The sequence below is a fragment of the Muscardinus avellanarius genome (genome assembly GCF_963383645.1).
Source record: "Muscardinus avellanarius genome assembly, chromosome: 4".
Classification (NCBI taxonomy): Eukaryota; Metazoa; Chordata; class Mammalia; order Rodentia; family Gliridae; genus Muscardinus; species Muscardinus avellanarius.
The window spans coordinates 83396862-83416223 of record NC_137789.1 but is presented as its reverse complement, the minus strand read 5'-3'; the positions used below and the strand labels follow the sequence as shown (position 1 = coordinate 83416223).

Genomic DNA, 19362 nt, shown 5'->3' with positions numbered 1-19362 from the left:
TAGTGAGAACTTCTGAATTTAGCAAGACTGTTTCAAAATTAAAAAATAAAAAATAAAGGCCGGAGTTGTAGATCAGAGATAGAATGCCTCCAAGTTCAATACCCAGTACCAAAGTAAATAAATAAATAAATAAATAAGGGCTAGGAATATAGCTGAGACATAGAACATTTCTGAGTTCAGTTCCTAGTACCACACCCACAAAAAATAAAAAAGTAAAATATAAAAATGCATTTAACAGAAGAAATAAAATTATTTCCACACAAAGACTTGTACATAAATGTCTGTCACAGCATGACTCGCAATAGCCCAAAGTGGAAACAACCCAGATTTCTAGCAACTGCTGAATGAGCAGCATGTGGCACGCTGGGCCACTCGAGTGGCATGAGGACAGACAGACAGACAGACAGACAGACGGACAGATGGTGTGCTGCTGCTGCTGCCATACAGGCTGGCCCTGAGGACCTCCGTTGAAGGGAAACGGCCACGCAGCCATGCCCTGACAGCTTCTGTTTTGCTCCATTTGTGTGTCATGTTCAGAACAGGTGAACCTGTAAAGGGGGAAAGTAAAGCCAGGCGGAGACAGGAGGATAGTGCAGGTTCGAAGCCAGCCGCGCTGGCGTAAGAGACCCTGTTTCAAAAATATAAAAATAGGTCTGGGAGTGTAGCCCGGAGGTAGAAGGGCTTCCAGGAACCCCAGTACCACCAAAAAGCCAAAACAAATGCCTGGCGTGGTGGCACACACTTGTAATCCCAGCATTCGGGAGGCTGAGACCTGGAGGATCACGGTTCACGGATAGCCTCAGCTACTTAGTGAGGCCCCTCTGCAACTCAGTGAGACCTGGTTTCAAAATAAAGAATAAAGAATAAAAAATAGGGCAGGGAGTGTAGCTCAGAGGTCAAATGCCCCTGGGTTCCATCCCCAGACCCGCAAAAAAAAAAAAAGAAAAAAGAAAAAAAAAACATGGCCATGGCTATACAACTCTAAATATGCTAAAGTCAAGACACTACTGTTGAATTGGTGAGTTGTGTGGCATATGAGTTATATTATCTTAAGAAATATGTTTTAAAAGTGTGTTTTAAAAAAAGATACCAAAATAAAAATGAGACTGAAGAGAGATGGTGACAGAGAGTAGCAGCACGTATGAGTCCTGCTGACACTCAGTCTCCATTGCCTCAAAAACAGCACTCTACAAAGCCAGATAATACTATCAGTAGAGGAATAAAAATGATAAACACAAGGGAGGGAGAAAAAGATTAGAAGACGTACCGGAGAGAAAAATAAAAAAACCCAGCCTGCCTTGCGGTGGCAGGCACCACACTGGCGCAGTCTTCCCTCACAGCACTGCACTCCAGAGATGAAAAGGAAAACAAGGATTTGAAGTGAGCAGCAGTGGATACACGGGTTGTAAGTCATTCCATGCAAAGACTTGCTACAGCTTCCAGGAACTAACCTCACCCTCCAGGGACCCAGAGTGGAGCTCAACACCAGAATAAAACACACCAGTCTCGCGGCACGCTGTGGTGGTGCCATTACACTAGCAGCAGCCGAGCTCACCATGCTCCCAGAGTTCCAGATCAGCGCACACCAAAATCCTAAGTAAAACTGTGTCCTGCAGAAGAACTTCCAGCCCTGTGCCCTAGGGACATGCACAGCTGCCATAAACTCCCTGGGTCTGAGATCTTGTGGTTCAACCAGTGAAGGAGGAGTGGTGACAGAGATTACCACACCCTCCAGGGACTCAGAGCTGCGCTCAATAACACTGTGTGGTTATGGTCCTGCAGGAAAATGCTCAGCCAGGCACCCCAAGGGACTTGTGCAACCCCGATAAACACCCCGGGTCTAAGACTTCCCAATATGGCTCAGAGAAAGCGGGAGGGTGGCTGCTGTTGGACATAAAAGAAGCTCAGACAGACTCAGGCTTTGATTAGCAGAAAACGTGGGGGGAAAGTCCAGCTTAATACTACACCCAACTTATAGAAGCTCCAGGATCACCACAGACCTTCCAATCATGGCAAATAGGGAGAAGTCAGACCAGACAAGCCCTAGCTGTGGAGAACAAAGACTCCTACGTTGAGTTTGGCCTCAGAGGCATACATCACCAATGGTGGCAGGGAGACAATACGACTCCAAACCGGTAGAAAGCATGGAGGGTGACCTTCACTTAATACTTAACACAGCCCCAATGGTATCGACCATCTGCATAGACTGAGAAAATCTCAGATAACCAAACTCACAGCAGGAAAGGTGCCAGTTGGTATCTGCAGAGAGACTGCAGCAGACCTATCTGCTGAATAGTCATTTATTTGCAGAGTTGCATTAATTCACTGTTGAGGTTGTTTTGGTTTTTTGCTCATATTTGTGTGTGAGTATGGATGCCTGGTTGGTTTTTTTGCTTATTTTTGTTTTGTTTTGTTTTTATTTTTAACCTCTTCCCAAACCCTCTCCCTAGCTTCTTCCTTTGTACATACCAACTCTCTTCTCAATATCCCTTTCCTATCTTTTTTCTGCTTTTTATCTCTCCCTTGTATAAATCCATTTCATATCCTTATACCAGAAACTCTACATTGGTTACTAGAATACTACTTAATTCTTACTATCTCTAATCTCTAGTATATGCTACTTTTCCAAACTCATACTCTCATTCTATTTGACCCTGAGATTTTACCCTATTCTTCCATTTACTTCTGCACTTCCCTCCTTCCTCAACCTTCACTGTAAAATACAATACAAACTGCCCCTGGATATACCAGCTGACACCTAGAGACTGAGAGAAATCTATCAAAAGCAACAGAGGCAAACTTCTGAAATCATGAAAAGGAGGAACAACAAGGGAGCAATGAGCTACCACAACCCCACAATTATAGAACCTGATAACACAGAATTGCAGAGGAAAAAAGAAAAGAAAGAATCAACCCAAGTTTTGAAGATAAGACATGAAAAAGTAGATATCACAACTGACAGTGCAGAAATCCAGAGGATTATTAGAAATTACTTTGAATAGCTATACTCCAACAAAATGGAAAATGTGGAGGAAACTGACAACTTTCTAGATAAATACCACCTTCTTAAACTAAGTCAAGAAGACATAGAAAATTTAAACCAACCAATAGCAATCAAAGAGATTGAAACAGCAATAAAAAGCTTACCATCAAAGAAATGCCCAGGACCAGATGGCTTCCCAAGTGAATTTTATAAATCCTTTATAGAAAAGCTAATCCCAATACTCCTCAATCTCTTTCACAAAATAGAAATGGGACTCTCCCAAATACATTCTATGAAGCCAATATCACATTAATACCAAAACCAAATAAAGACAGTTCAAAGAAGGAAAACTGCAGGCCTATATCTTTGATGAACTTGGATGCAAAACTGCTAAACAAAATAATAGCAAGACGCATTCAAAACCATATCAAGAAAATCATACACTATGACCAGGAAGGGTTCATCCCAGGGATGCAAGGCTGGTTCAACACATGAAAATCAATCAGTGTAATTTATCATATAAACAGAATCAAAGACAAAAATCACATGATCATTTCAAGAGATGCTGGAAAAGCCTTTGATGAAATCCAACATCCATTTATGATAAAAGCACTACAGAGAACTGGAATAGAAGGAACATACCTCAACATCCCAAAGACAATCTACAATAAGCCCACCGCCAACATCATATTAAATGGGGAAAAACTTCAAGAATTCCCCTAAAAACAGGAACGAGACAAGGATGTCCATTATCACCACTTCTCTTCAATATAGTACTTGAGACCCTAGCCAGAGCAATATGGCAAGAAAAGGAAATCAAAGGAGTACAAATAGGAAAAGAAGAACTCAAACTTTCACTATTTGCAGACAGCCAAATAAACTCAACCAAAAGACTTATAGAAGTGATCAACAAATTCAGCAAAGTGTCTGGACACAGAATCAACCTTAAAAAATCAGAAGCTTTTCTGTACACCAACCATAAATCCACTGAAAGAGAAATTCAGAATACACTTCCACTCAGGATCTCCCACAAAAAAAAAAAAAATACTTAGGAATAAACCTAACCAAGGAGGTAAAGACCTCTACAAAGAAAATTATAAAATATTGAAAAAAGAAATCAAAGAAGATCTTAGAAGATAGAAATATCTTCCATGTTCATGGATAGGCAGAATAAATATCATCAAAATGTCCATACTTCCAAAAGTGATCTACAGAATCAACACAATACCCATTAAATTACTAGAGTTATTCCTTACAGACATAGAAAAATCAGTCCTTAAATTCATTTGGAGCAACAAAGAAAACAGAATAGCCAAAGTAGTTCTCAGCAACAAAAACCATGCAGGAGGAATCACAATACCTGACTTTAAGCTATACTACAAAGCCACTGTAATAAAAACAGCATGGTACTGGCACAAAAACAGGATACATAGACCAATGGAGCAGGACGGAAGACTCAGAAACAAATCCCACACTTACAGTCAATTGATAGTTGACAAAGGGGCCAAAAACATACACTGGAAGAAAGATATTCTATTCAACAAATGCCGTTGGCAAACTGGTTAAATGTATGCAGAAAAATGGAAATAAATCCCGTCAATTCAAGATGGATCAAAGGGATATGAGGGCAATCTTCCCACAACATCTTTCACCCCATTGATCGCCAGGGTTGATTCAGCTGATCTGGCTAGCGAGGCAGGAGTCCCCTTCCTCCCTCACCACTTCTTGTGCGTCCCTCCCGAAGCTGTCCGCTAGATCGAAGAGCTTCTGCGAATAGAGGAGGACCGGTCTTCAGTCAAGGGTATACGAGTAGCTGCGCTCCCCTGCTAGAACCACCAAACAAACTCTCAAGGTCCATTTGTAGGAGAACATAGGGTAGTCAAGTTTCCAAGACTACAGACACATCCAAATGAGGTGCTGCACGTGGCAATCTGCCTTTCTTTTAAAATGGGGGAAAAAAGATGGATCAATAAAAATGGGCAAGTGAACTAAATAGACACTTCACAAAAGAAGAAATTCAAATGGCCAATAAATGCATAAAAATGCTCAACATCACTGGCAATCAGAGAGATGCAAAGCAAAACTACCCTGAGATTTCACCTAACTCCAACTAGAATGGCAATCATTCAAAACACAAACAACAACAAATACTGGCGAGGATGTGGAGAAGGGGGAACACTAAAATATTGTTGGTGGGATTGCAAATTAGTGCAACCACTTTGGAAAACAGTATGGAGGATCCTCAGAAGAATGAGAACGAACCTACCATATGATCCAGCAATATCATTTCTGGGTATCTACCCAAAAGAAAAGAAACCAAACTACCAAACTAATGCATGTGTATCTATGTTCATAGCTGCACAATTCACCATAGCCAAACTATGGAACCAGCCAAGATGTCTATCAACAGATGAATGGATTACAAAACTGTGGGATAGGTACACAATGGGTTTTACTCAGCCATAAAAACACAATTACATCATTTTTAGGGAAATGGATGGAACTGGAGGACATTATGCTAAGTGAGATTAGTCACTCACAAAAAATAAGAAATTGGAGGCTTTCCCTAATATGTGAAAGCTAAGGAGAATGGGTCATAGGAGGAACTCTAGGTGAAAAAGGAGATTCTTTGAAGGAACAAACAAGACAACCTAAATGAGGGGATGGAAGGGGGGAAGAAGGAAACTCTCTAGAGCACATGATGTACTTAAACATATCGATCTCAATCACTGAGCCAAGCATGAGAAGGAAAAATGGGGAGGGAATGGGGTAAGGATTGGGTGGGGTATAACTGGGCGATGTGTGCATGTATGTCTACACAACTTTTTTTTTATCACATTATGATGTATGAATACAATTTACCAATTAAAATTGAAAATAAAAATGAAAAGATCTTACTCAGGGAAAATAATTACAGAGCACTTAAAAAAGAATCCCTACCCAGAAGATATGATTAACTTTAGATTAAGAAAATAATGACCCAAAGAAAAGCTAACAAATTAAATGGAACAGAAAAGATAATCCACCAGTGTTCCTAATAAAGTTCAGATTAATCCTAGTACTTGGGAGGCAGAAACAGGAGGTTTGCAAGCTCAAGGCCAGCCTCAGCAATTTAGTGAAACACTCAGCAACCTAGCATGTCCCTGTTTTAAAATAAAAAATAAAGCAGGGCTGGAGAGTGTCTTAGAGGCAGAATGCCCTTGGATTCAATACCCAGTACCAAATTAATTAATTAATTAATTAATTCTAAACAACTCCCTTAACCAAGTGCAAAAGGAGGTATGTCTTAGAGGAGTCAAAAAGGTTGAAAAGTCTCTGTAGTTTATGAATAAGTAAATGGATGACCGCATGGTGGTATATTTATATACCATTCAGCATTTATACTCATGTGCTGGGGAAAAGCCATTATAAAGCAATAGATATTGTATACTAATATAAAGTTAAAATATGTTTATGAATATAGATTGATAGCATAACTGAATGGTAATGGTCAACAAATTAAGGATGATGGTTATCTCTAGGTTATAGAAAGGGCTACATGGGGTGAGAAAACACATACAGCAAACCAATTATTTTGAGAAGAAAATTTTCTTTCACAATGAATGGCATTCATAATTAATATAATGTGTGGTTTTCACATCAATGGAAGACAATTCAGTGGCCTTGATTTTTTTTCCCAACACGCTGTTTCTGTGTGTTGTGTTACTGGGAATTGAACTCAGAGGCATTCTACCTCTGACCTACACCCCCAGTCCAGTTTTACTTTGAAACAGAGCACTAAATTATTGAAACTCTTGCTAAGTTACTGAGGCTGGTCTCAAATCCTTCTCTCTCAACCTCCCAAGTACTAGGATTAGAGGTGTGCATGCACCACCACACCTGGCTTCAACACGCATCTGCGATTTATCTATTTTGTAATACATAGGTGAGTCAGTTTTCAAGAAAGGTAAATAACAATGTGAGTTATTTATTTATTTATACTGAGGATTGAACCCAAGGGTGTTGTACCTCTGAGCTACACCCTTAGTCCTATTTTTTTTTATCTATTTGAAAAAGGGTCTTGCTAAGTTCCTTGTTAAGTTGCTAAGACTGGTCTTAAACCTGGGCTCCTCCTGCCTCAGCCTCCCAAACACTAGGATTACAGGCATTTGCCACTGTGCCCAGTTCTTGATATACTTTCTACAGCAGGGCATGATGGAGCACCCCTGTAATCCCAGCACTTGGGAGGCTGAGACAGAAAGACATCAGGCTCAACGCCAGCCCCAGCAATTTAACAAGATCCTGTTTCAAAATAAAAAATAAAATAGGAAAGGGAGTATAAGATAGAATGCACCCAAGTCTAATCCCTAGTACCACATACACAAAGAAAAGTTTCTAAGCTTTTGTGATAGCTTTCTCTAAATTTCACTCCACAGCCTTATAGTATGTAACATTATAAAGGAAATCTTGCAGATTTTAATCTCTCAAAAATAAACTTTATACATATATATATATATATATATATATATATTTTTTTTTTTTTTTTTTTTTTTTTTTGCCGATCTGGGGATGGAACCCAGGGGCATTCTACCTCCACGTTACACCCCCAGCCCTATTTTTTATTTTTCATTTTGAAACAAAGTCTCACTAAGTTACAGAAGGCCTCACTAAGTAGCTGAGGCTGTCCAGGAATCAGGATCCTCCTGTCTCAGCCTCCCAAATGCTGGAATTACAATCATGTGCCACCAATCTTGGCTCTCCTTTATTATTTAAAATATATGTAACCATGGCTCTTCTTTACTGAATTTTTTTTTAATTTGGTGGTGCTGGGGTTCCTGGAAACTCTTCTACCTCCGGGCTTCACTCCTAGACCTATTTTTTATATTTTTATTTGGAAACAGGGTCTCTTAAGCCAGCGAGGCTGGCTTCGAACCAGAGCGATCCTCCTGTCTCCACTTCCCAAGCACAGGGATTATAAGCGTGCGCCACCACGCCCAGCCTTTTACTGAATATTTTTATTTTTATTTTTAATTAATTAATTAATTTATTTATTTTGGTGGTACTGGGGTTCCTGGAAGCCCTCCTTCCTCCGGGCTACACTCCCAGACCTATTTTATATTTTTGAAACAGGGTCTCTTACGCCAGCACGGCTGGCTTCGAACCTGCGCGATCCTCCTGTCTCCGCCTCCCAAGCGCGGGGATTACAAGCGTGCGCCACCACGCCCGGCTCTTACTGAATATTTTTAAAACATAGTGAACAACCACCCCAGAGTCTTGTTCTGCTGTAACAATCATAATAGACCCCAGTAGCCAGGCGTGGTGGTGCACACCTGTAAGCCCAGTGTCTGGGAGGCTGAGACATGAGGATGGAAAGGTTCATGGCCAGCCTCAGGAACTTAATAAGGCCCTCAGGAACGAGTGAAATCCTGTTTCAAAATAAAAATAAAATAGGGCTTGGAATGTAGCTTGAAGGTAGGATACCCCTGGGTTCAATCCCTAGTAAATTATAAAAAAAAAAAAAAAGGAGAAGGAGGAGGAAGAGGAGGAGGAGAAAGAGAAAGGAGAGGGAGAAGAAGAAGGGAGAAGGGGAAGGGGATAAGGGAAGGGGAAAGGATAGGGGAAGAAGAAGAAGAAGAAGAAGAAGAAGAAGAAGAAGAAGAAGAAGAAGAGAGGAGGAGGAGGAGGAGGAGGAGGAGGAGGAGGAGGAGGAGGAGGAGGAGGAGGAGGAGGAGGAGGAGGAGGAAGGGGAAGGGGAAGGGGAAGGAGGGGGAGAGGAGAGGGGAGGGGGAGGGGAAGAGGAAGAGGAAGAGGAAGAGGAGGAAGAACAAGAAGCCAGGAGGACCGCAGGCTTGCAAATGACTTCTACAACTTAGTGAGACCTTCTTTCAAAATAAAAAATAAAATACAGCTGAGGGTACAGCTCAGAGGTAGAATGCGCCTGGGTTTAATACCCAGTGCCTAAAACAAAACAAAAATTCTACTTTGATAAAATGAGATGGAAAATGTCCATGCTTAAGTAATGTTTGATTATTTAGCTCACAGTTTAGCTTCTAGTTCTCTTCAGAATCTTGTTTCAGATTCATAATTCTTTTTCCTATGATGTTTTCGCACCCACTGTGCAGTAAGTGTTCTGCTCACAAAAGTAGCCTGGGAGTCAGGTGGGTGAATGCCTGTGCAGGTAGGATACCACCCAGTGCCTTGCAAAACTGTTTTGTTTTGTTTTCAAGAAACCATTATTTATTGAAACATTTTAGCCCTGGCATCATAAAAGAAACAAGTCAAAAGATTCCTGAAATTTTAATGCCTTTGCCTTTAAAGGAAAATAGAGTTACGCATACACACACACACACACACACACACACATTAACTGAAAATACATAACATGAATAATATGCTGCAAGGCTGAAATTTTTTATAAAATAAAGAATGTTAAAGAAAGATATAATAAAAGGAAAGAAAACTCAAATCATCAATAATAAAAGTTTATGTTTAGGGGTTCGGGTGTAGGATAGTGGTTAGGGCCTAGGTTTGATCTCTAGCACCGAAGTAAAAAATTAAAAAAATTTTTTTTTTGTTAATGGGAAATTAAGCCAGGTGTGGTGGCACACGCTTGTAATCCCAGTACTTGGGAGACTGAGACAAGAGGATCATGCAGGTTTGAAGCCAGCCTCAGCTACTTAGTGAGGCTCTCAGCAACTTAGTGAGTCCCTGTTTTCAAATAAAATAGAAAATAGGTCTGGGAGTATAGCCCAGAGGTAGAAAGTCCCTGGGTTGTTCCATCCCTAGTGCAGAGAGAGAGAGAGAGAGAGAGAGAGAGAGAGAGAGAGAGAGAGAGAGAGAGAGAGAGAGAGAGAGAAAGCAAAGGGAAAGAAAAAAGGTGGCGTATACTTGTAATTTCGGTACTTGGGAGGTTGAGACAGCAGATTTGCAGATTTGCAGCCAGCCTCCAGTACTTAGTAAGGCCCTCTGCAACTTAGTGAGATCTGCTTCAAAATAAAGAATAAAAGATTGGGATGGCGACCGAGAAAAGCGGTGCTTAAGAGTCCCGCTAACAACCAATCTCCATTACCACAAAAAGAGCGCCTTTCATAGCCAGAAAGCACCATCACCAGAAAAACAAAAAAAACCACCAGGCTCCAGAGAGAAAGCGGTCTGAGAACAGAGCTCAGGGCCACAGAGGAGACACACGCGCCCGAGGACGCGGCAGCAGCGCCATACTGCCGGCGGCAGCAACTACAGCAAGCCAGGTGAGCCGCTGCGGAACAGCCAGGCGGGATCTTTCGGCGCAGACAGCATTTAAAGCTCCCAGTGGCTGAGCTCAGCACACGCTGCAGGGATTCAGAGTGGAAATCAAAACCAGAGAAGAAAAAATACGCCAGCCTCATGGCCGAGGGCATGGCAGAGGCGCCATATTGCCACCGGCGGCAGCAGCAGCAGTGAATTCACCGAGTCCAGTACAGCTATATCTGCGTACTCAAGAACAGTGAGTCAAATTGCGGGCCACAGAGGAGAAATCGCAGTATTGGGCCTCCTGGGACTTGACCCAGTGAGGGAGTGGTGGTGGCAGAGATATCACACCATAGGAGAACGTGCAACCTGGCACCCCCCATAGTTTAAAGCAGCCTCTATCGACTCCCTGGGTCGGAGACTCTGTGATACAACCCAGTAAAGGAGTAGTGGGGTCTGAGATAATACAGACTCGAGATCCAGAGCACCTTAAGTGAAGCCATAGTGACCCAAGGGAAGAACCCAGAGAAGGCACAAACCTCCGAAATCATGGGAAAGAGGAATAACACTGGAGCAATGAATGCCCACAACCCCACAACATCAGAACCCGATAAAACTGAAAATCAGAGATTTCTAGAAGATCAAATCAGGAAAATAACTGTAGAAATAATAGAGGTGCTTCGAAAAGAACTCAGAGAGAGCCAAAAAGAGATAAAGGATGCAATTAATGAAGTAAAGGCCTCAATTCAAAGCACAAACAACCGATTAGACCACATGGGGAACAGAATCTCGCTCTTAGAAGATGAGCAATCCAAAAATGAATGCATAGTTTCTAATCTAGAAAAAATATCCAACAGCAGGAATCTGATATTGAAGAAATATGGGCCCATCTTAAGAGAGCTAACCTAAGAATAATTGGAATAGAGGAGGGAAAAGAAAGTGATACCAAAGGGATCAACAATCTCTTCAAGGAAGTAATAGCAGAAAATTTTCCAAATATAGAGCAAGAGGTTGATACACAGATCCAGGAAACTTATAGAACTCCCTTTAGACAGGATCGGAGAAGAGGATCCCCACGCCATATAATTGTCAAAATGACCAATGTGGAAGCCAAGCAGAGAATCTTAAAGGCAACAAAAACAAAGGGCCAACTGACATTCAGAGGCAAACCAATTAGAATCACTCCAGACTTCCCAAACCAAGTCATGAGAGCCAGAAGGGCTTGGAGTAACATATTCCAAACTCTGAAAGAAAACAACTTCCAGCCAAAAATTTCCTATCCAGCAAAACTTTCTATCAAATTAGATGGAGAAATAAGAAGCTTCCATGACAAACAGAAACTGAAGGAATTTATGTCTTCAAAACCAGCGCTAGAGAAAATACTCAAAGAGATTAACTACAAAGAAGAAATAGGTAACACTCACCAGAACCAGAGAAACAAGAGTTTCCATCCAACAGACAACTAAGATTGGTTATCTGTGGAGATTCATTATTTATGTTAGTCTTTTACCTATCTCTAAGTTGTATTGTTTGCCTTTATTGTTGTTAATTTTTAGGATTTCTAGTTGGAATATTAATATACCTTCAGATATAGCATTTGGAAATATTTTATCCAATTCTATTAGTAACTTTTAACTCTGTTTACATTGTCTTTGGATATACAATATTTTCTTTTATTTTTTAGGGAGTTTGTATATTCTTCTGTTGCCTGTGCCATTGAAATCATATCCAAGAAATCACTGCCAATTTCAATGTTGTGAGGTTTTATGACCCAGATTTTCTCCTAAAAGTTTATAGTCTTAAGATTTATATTTAGGTCTTTTATCTATTTTGAGTTAATACTTGTATATGGGATTAGGTAAAGGTCCAATTTTATTCTTTTCCATGTAATTATTATTTTTCAACAATATTTAGTTAAAATATTATTATTTCTACCACCAAATGTTCGTGGAAACCTTGTCAAAAATAACTTGACAATATAGGGAAGAATTTAGCTCTAGGCTTGTATTTAACTCCAATGGTCTATATATCTGCCTTTAGAACAGTACTACACTGTTTCAATTATTGTAGCTTTATATGGTTTGAAATCAGAAAATATATATCTGCTAGCTTTGTTCTTTTTCAAGATCGTTTTGGGTATCTAGAATTCATATTCCATATTAGGATAGATTTTTTTCTGAAAAATAAATATATAAATATATGATAGTTTCACCTAAAAAAAACAGAAAAAAATATGCTCTAGTAAGAAAGAAAGCAAAAAGAAATATTGAAATCCTATCTTTAAATCATCAAATGCTTGGTATCAGACAAATGAAACTGTTATGTGAGATTATCATTTTTAATTTTGGATAAATTGCTATAATACTAGATGTCAACCACTAAGCCAAGCATGGGAAGGAGGGATGGGGAGAGAATGGGGTGGGGATCGGGTGGGGGCTGACTGGGCGATGTGTGCATGTATGTCTACAAAAGTTTGTATCCCACTATGATGTATGAATACAGTGCACCAATAAAATAAAATTTAAAAAAAAAAGAATAAAAGATTGGGCTGGGGATGGAGCTCAGAGGTAGAATGCCCCAGTGTTCCATTCCCAGTACCACAAGACAAAAAATTAGTGAGATATTAAAAGCATTTCTTCTAAAGTCAAGAATAAGGCAAGGTTGTCCACAAATCTTTACTATGGCTCAACATTGTATTTGAGGTATCGGCAAATACAGTTAGACAAGAGAAAACAATTGGAGGCCTAAGAATCGGCAGAGTGAAAATTCTCCCTATTTGCCAATGATGAGAGTCTACCTGGAAACCCTGAGAGAATTATTTCTAGAACTGATGCAGTCACAAAAGAATTCGTGAAGAAACCTGGCATTTTCAAGGCCCTGGGTTTCATCCCCAAGCATCCACACACAAAAAACCTAATAAACTCTAAATATAAAGCAAGTACAGTGGTGTACATCTGTTATCCCAGTACTTAGGAGACTGAGACGGGGGATTGCCAGTTCTCAGCCGCCTCAACAACTTAATGAGGCCCTCAGCAACTTAGACCCTGTTTCAAATTAAAAAAGAAATAGGGTTAGGGATGTGGCTTATAGGTAGAATGCCCCTGAGTTCAATCCCCAGTGGCAGACAGACAGACAGACCGACAGACACACACACACACACACACACACACACACACACACATAATTTTAAAACTAAATTTAAATAAATAGACATCACTCCAAAGAAGATGTATAATAGCTAATAATTACATGAAAGGATGTTCAACATTATTCATCATTAACAAAAGGCAGATCAAAGCCACAATGTGATCACATGTCACACCCCTTTAGGAAGGCAGAATTAAGAAAGACAACAACTCTTGGCAAGGATATGGAGAAACTGGATCCTTCAAATATTCCTAGGAGAGTTTCCTTTGGAAAACAGTTTGGGAGTTTCTCAAAATGTTAAAAAAAAAAAAAAAAGAATTTTCATACGGCTCAGCAATTCTACTCCTAGGTATCTATCTACACAGAGAAATGAGGGTTCATAGTAGCCTGGCACATGCAGCTGAGGAGTGGGGATATCCAGAGCCTCATCCACTGTCCAGTGGTACATGGATTGCAGAGTTCTCCAGTGCAATACTACTCAGCCAGGCAAAGGGAGGAAGTTGTTATAAGTGCTACACACTCAGTGGAGACACTGTGCCAAATGGAAGAGGCCAACCACAAAAGACCACACACTGCGTGATTGGGAACAGGCAAAGCTGTGGAGATAGGAAGGAGAGGGAGATGCAGGTAATGAGGACTGATACTGACAGGTGGGAGGACCCTGGGGGCCACGGAGATGTTCGTAGAGATGTTTGTGCAACCTTGTGAACACAATACCAAAATCCACTGAAGCATACACTTTAACACTTGATCTTAGCCAAAAGGCCGAGAAGCGATAAGCATACACTTTAAACAGAGAAACTTTATGGCATATAAATGACAGCTCATATTAATAGATTTCATATGAACAATCAATAACTAGTTAGAAGAAACAGATGTAAACTTCGTTTATAATAATTACAAAATTACTTGGAATAAATTTCAGAGAAATGTACAAAATTTAGAAAAGGGAACAAACTCTTGGCAGATACAATAGTGAACTACCTTCCTTCCTCCCTCTTTTTTTTTTTTTTTTTTTTTTTGCACTGAGGATTGAACACCGGGGTGCTCTACCTTGGAGCTACACCCCTAGCCCTAGTGTACTTTTTATTTTGAGACAGGGTCTTACTAAATTTCTGAGACTAGCCTTGAACCCGCTATCGTTCTGTACTGAGATGACAGGCGTGCCCCCACCACACCCAGATAATAGATCTCGATAGGTCTTCTGTAATCCCTCAGTTCATAACAGCCAGATTATGGACCAACCTCGTTTTCCATCAACAGATGAATGGATGACACAATTACGGGATATACACACAAAGTGATCGGGACACAAAAGGAATTTTATTTATTTATTTATTTAGGTGGTACTGGGGTTCCTGGAAGCCCTTCTACCTCCGGGCTACACTCCCAGACCTATTTTATATTTTTGAAACAGGGTCTCTTACACCAGCGCGGCTGGCTTCGAACCTGCGCGATCCTCCTGTCTCTGCCTCCCAAGCGCGGGGATTACAAGCGTGCGCCACCACGCCCGGCCTACACAAAAGGAATTTTAAATAATGGAGAAGAAACCCCAGTGGAGCCAGGGAGGTGGTCGCAGGAATCAGGGGGGAGGGGGAGGGAGGATCAATGAAGGAGTCACTTCCATCAGCATCGCTACACACCATGAGAACATCCCTGTCCATCTCTACGCCCTGTGTGAGGCAGGGGAGGAGCGGGAGGGAGAGGGAGGGAGCGGGAGGGAAGCCCACCCAGTGCCGTGTGCGTGTCACGGCCGCTGTGAACTGCACTGTGAGACTGCAACGCAGCATTCAAAGTGTCTTTCATACTGCTATGGTTTGGATCTTGAATGTTCCTCAAGGACCCCGTGCAAAGGTTTGTTTCCAGGAGTGCCACTGGCCTCGCCCTCCAGAGGCGGGACCGAGAGGTAGGACTTGGGGGGGGACCCATCAGGGGACAGGGAGCCCAGCCCTGCCCTCTGCTCCTTTGCTCGAGGTGAGCGGCTTGCCCGGTCCTGCGCTCCCACTGCGGTGCTCGCCACAGGCCGAAAGCAATGGGGACCCTCCCTGACTGAGGCAAAGTAAACCTCTCAAGCAAACCTCCTCTCTTCGAAAGTTAATTATCTCAGGAATTTTGTTACAGTGATGGAACACTAACACAAATATCTTAAAATATTTGGGGAAAAGAAGGCTCTTTCCTTGACACAGACCGATCTCAGTTAAACATGTGAATGTCATGTTTCTTGCAGCCTCACTGTTAGAAACCAAGAAGACCAGAGACCCCCAAGGGTTTCCCATGAGCTCATAGCAGACCTGCCAGCCTGTGAAGAAAGGTGAGAGCTTGCTTTTTATTTTTTAACTCACTACCAAAAATAACAGGTATTTTCTTTTTCTGCATTTTATGTTTCAACAGAGTTCTCTACTATATAGTAGTAGGAAATCTCAATGTGGCATCACATTTTTCCTGTACAAAACTTTTTTTTTTTTTAGGACTGGGGCTTGAACCCAGGAGCATTGTGCCTCCAAGCTACACCCCCTGCCTTTTAATTTTTACTTTGAAACAAAGTCTTTTAAGTTGCTGAACCCAGCCTCATACCTGTGATCCTCCTATCTCAGCCTCCAAGTGCTTGGGACTACAAATGTGCACCACCACTACCAGCTGCAAAACTCCTTTGCATTCATTGTAGTGCAGGAAAAGAAATTCATTTCATTAATCTAAAACCTTTGCCAATCAAAAATATAAATTGATGCTTCTCGATGAGCCAAAACGATGCAATTTTATTTTTATATGACATACCATTAAAAATAAAATACCATAAGCCAGGCATCATAGCACACACTTGTAATCCCAGCGCTTGGGAGGCTGAGACAGGCGGATTGCACAGGTTCAAAGCCAGCCTCAGCTACTTAGTGAGGCTCTCAGCAGCTTAGTGAGACCCTGTTTCCAAATAAAGTATAAAATGGGTCTGGGAGTATAGCCTGGAGGTAGAAAAGCTGCTGGGTTCCACCACAGTACCACTAAATAAATAAATAAATAAATAAATAAATAAATAAATTAAAAAAACACCATAATGAAACAATATGTTTAGGTTTTCAGGAACATTGAAGAAGCCTATTTTTTCTGGACTTGTCAGTTTATACTAACTGGCTAAAGTGTTACGTTTTTAAATCTCGGCATTATTTTAAAAGCATAAATTATTTAATGCCAAATTTTATATTTTTCCTTTCTATATTACTAACTGGTTTATTTTCCCTTAACAATTCTTATGCCTATTCTTAATAGTATACATTTATAATTGTAGACATTAAATAACCTAAAAGCACTGCTTAAATAGGTCTTATATAGTCTTAATATACTTTTATTGGTGCATTATAGTCTCACGTCATAATGTAGTTCAGAGTGATAGAGACATATATGCACACAGCACTTGGTATAGGTTTTATATTAAATTGCTTACTTTTTTTTTTTTTTTGTACTGAGGATTGAACCCAGAGGCATTCTATGTCCAAGCTCCACATCCAGTCCGACTTTCTTATTCCGAAACAGGGTCTCACTAAGTTGTGGAGGGCTTCACTAAGTTGTCCAGGCTAGCTTTAAACCTGAGATCCTCCTGTCTCAGCCTCTCAAGTACTGGGATTACAAGCGTGCACTACCAAGCCCAGCTTTCAATTGCTTACTAATGAGAGAAAAAATTTAAAAACTAGTAGTCCAAGATGTTACTTAAACTAGTAGTCCAAAATGTTACTTAAGCCAGGTGTGGTGGTGCATGCTTCTAATCCCAGCACTTGGGAGGCTGAGACAGGAGGCCTGCAGGTTCCTGGACAGCCTCAGCTACTTAATGAGCCCTTCTGCAACTTAGACCTTGTTTCAATATAAATAATAAAAACATAGGGCTGAGGGTGTAATTTGAAGGTAGAATGCACCTAGGTTCCATCTCCAGTACCACACAAAAAAGTTACTTAAGTATTATTTTTCTTTATCTCCAAGTATCAAAAATGATTAGGAGAGCTGTGATATTGACTATAGTATTTAAAGATGTTCCCATATGGAGAAACTGGGTAAACAGTATTTGATATCCCTTTATACTATTTTTCCTCTCAATTTTCCCCTTTAATTTTTGTTGAGATAAATTTACATATCACAAAACTTACCAAACCAAGTGATTTTTAGTATAGTCACAGTATTGTGCAAGCACTCACTGTCTAATTACAAGATATACCCATGCCACAAAAAGAAACCCCAAACATGGGATCAGTCTTTGTATTATAATGATGCACAAACCTACCACTATCTTAAAATTTAAAAATTATTTTAACAAAAAGTTGTCAGGCGTGGTGGCACATGCTTGTAATTCCAGCATTCAGGAGGCAGAGACTGGAGGATCATGATTCGAGGACAGCTTCAGCTACTTAGTAAGGCCCTTTACAACTCAATGAGACCCTATTTCAAAAAAAAGACTAAAAAATAGGACCAGGGGTATAGCTCAGAGGTAGAATGCTCCTGGGTTCCATCCCCAATACAATAAATAAATAAATAAATAAATAAATAAATAAATAAATAAATAAATAAAATAGGAGGGCTGGAGATGTAGTTCAGAGGTAGAATGGTCCTGGGTTCCATCCCTGGTACTGCAAAAAAAAGGAAAAAAAGAAAAAAAGAAAAGAAAAAGTTAAACTTATTTGACAAGAATTAAGCAATATATAAGTAAAGCAATCTAAGGCATTAAACAGTTAACAAACTATTTTAATGAATTTGAAAAAGAACAAAACATAAGTTTAAAAAATGAAAAATTATAGGCCGGGCGTGGTGGCACATGCTTGTAATCTCAACATTCGGGAGGCTGAGACTGAAGGATTGCGGTTCGTGGACAGCCTCAGCTATTTAGTGAGGCCCTCCCCAAATTAGTAAGACACTTATTTCAAAAACAAAGAATAAAAAATAGAGCAGGGGTTGTAGCTTGGAGGTAGAATACCCCTGGGTTCCATCCCCAGATGCGCAAAAAAGAAATAAAAAAAGAATAAAAAATAGGGCCGGGGTATAGCTCAGAGGTAGAATGCCCCTGGGTTCTATCCCCAGTACCACAATAAATAAATTAAATAAATAAATAAAAAAATAAATAACTGGTTGCATTAATTTGCAATCCCACCAACAATGTCTTAGAGTTTCCACTTCTCCACATCCTTGCCTGCATTTGCTGTTGTTTGTGTTTTGAATGATTGCCATTCTAGTTGGAGTTAGGTGAAATCTCAGGATAGTTTTGATTTACATCTGTCTCATTGCCAATGATGTTGAACATTGTTCATACATTTATCGACCATTTGAATTTCTTCTTTTGTGAAGTGTCTATTTAGTGTCTCACCCAATTTTTATTTGGTTATTTGTTTTCTTAGTGGCAAGTTTCTTGAGTTCTCTGTATATTTTAGATATTAGTGCTCTATCAAAGGAATATTTGGCAAAATTCTCTCCCATTCTGTTGGTTCTCCGTTGAGATTCTTGATAGTTTCCTTTGCTGTGCAGAGGCTCTTCAGTTAAATGAAATCCCATATATTGACTCTCATTTTAACTTCTTATGGCTTTGGAGTCTTGTTGAGAAAGTTTTTACCTATGCTTATGTGTTGAAGTGTTAGACCTATGCCCTCTACAAGGAGCTTCAAGGTCTCTAGTCTAATTTCCAAGTCTTTGGTCCATCTTGAATTGACTCTTGTGTAGGGTGAGAAAGTGGGGTTTATTTCCATTTTTCTGCATATAGTTAACCAGTTTTGCCATCACCATTTGTTGAAGAGGCTATCTTTTTTCCAGTGTATGTTTTTGGCCCCTTTGTCAAGTATCATTTGGCTGTAAATGTGCAGATTTGATTCTGAGTCTTCCATTCTGCTCCAGTGGTCTATGTGTCTGTTTTTGCACCAATACCATACTGTTTCTATTAGTATGGCTTTTTAATAGTTTGAAGTTGGGTATTGGGATGCCTCCTGCATGGTTCTTGCTGCTGAGAACTACTTTGGTTATTCTGCGGTTTTTGTTGTTATAAATGAATTTAAGGACAAATT

At 40.2% G+C, this 19362-nt stretch overlaps 1 protein-coding gene across 2 annotated transcripts in view; it reads left to right on the top strand.

The window, feature by feature from the left end:
• RGS20 (regulator of G protein signaling 20) overlaps positions 1–19362 on the top strand; it is a gene marked incomplete at both ends in the record, with an annotated part of 107340 nt that overhangs the window by 80176 nt on the left and 7802 nt on the right. For both annotated transcript variants that reach the window (XM_080695342.1, XM_080695343.1), the window contains one exon: positions 15564–15647. In XM_080695342.1, the coding sequence (XP_080551468.1) occupies positions 15564–15647 (84 nt within the window). The remainder of the gene's footprint in view (positions 1–15563; positions 15648–19362) is intronic.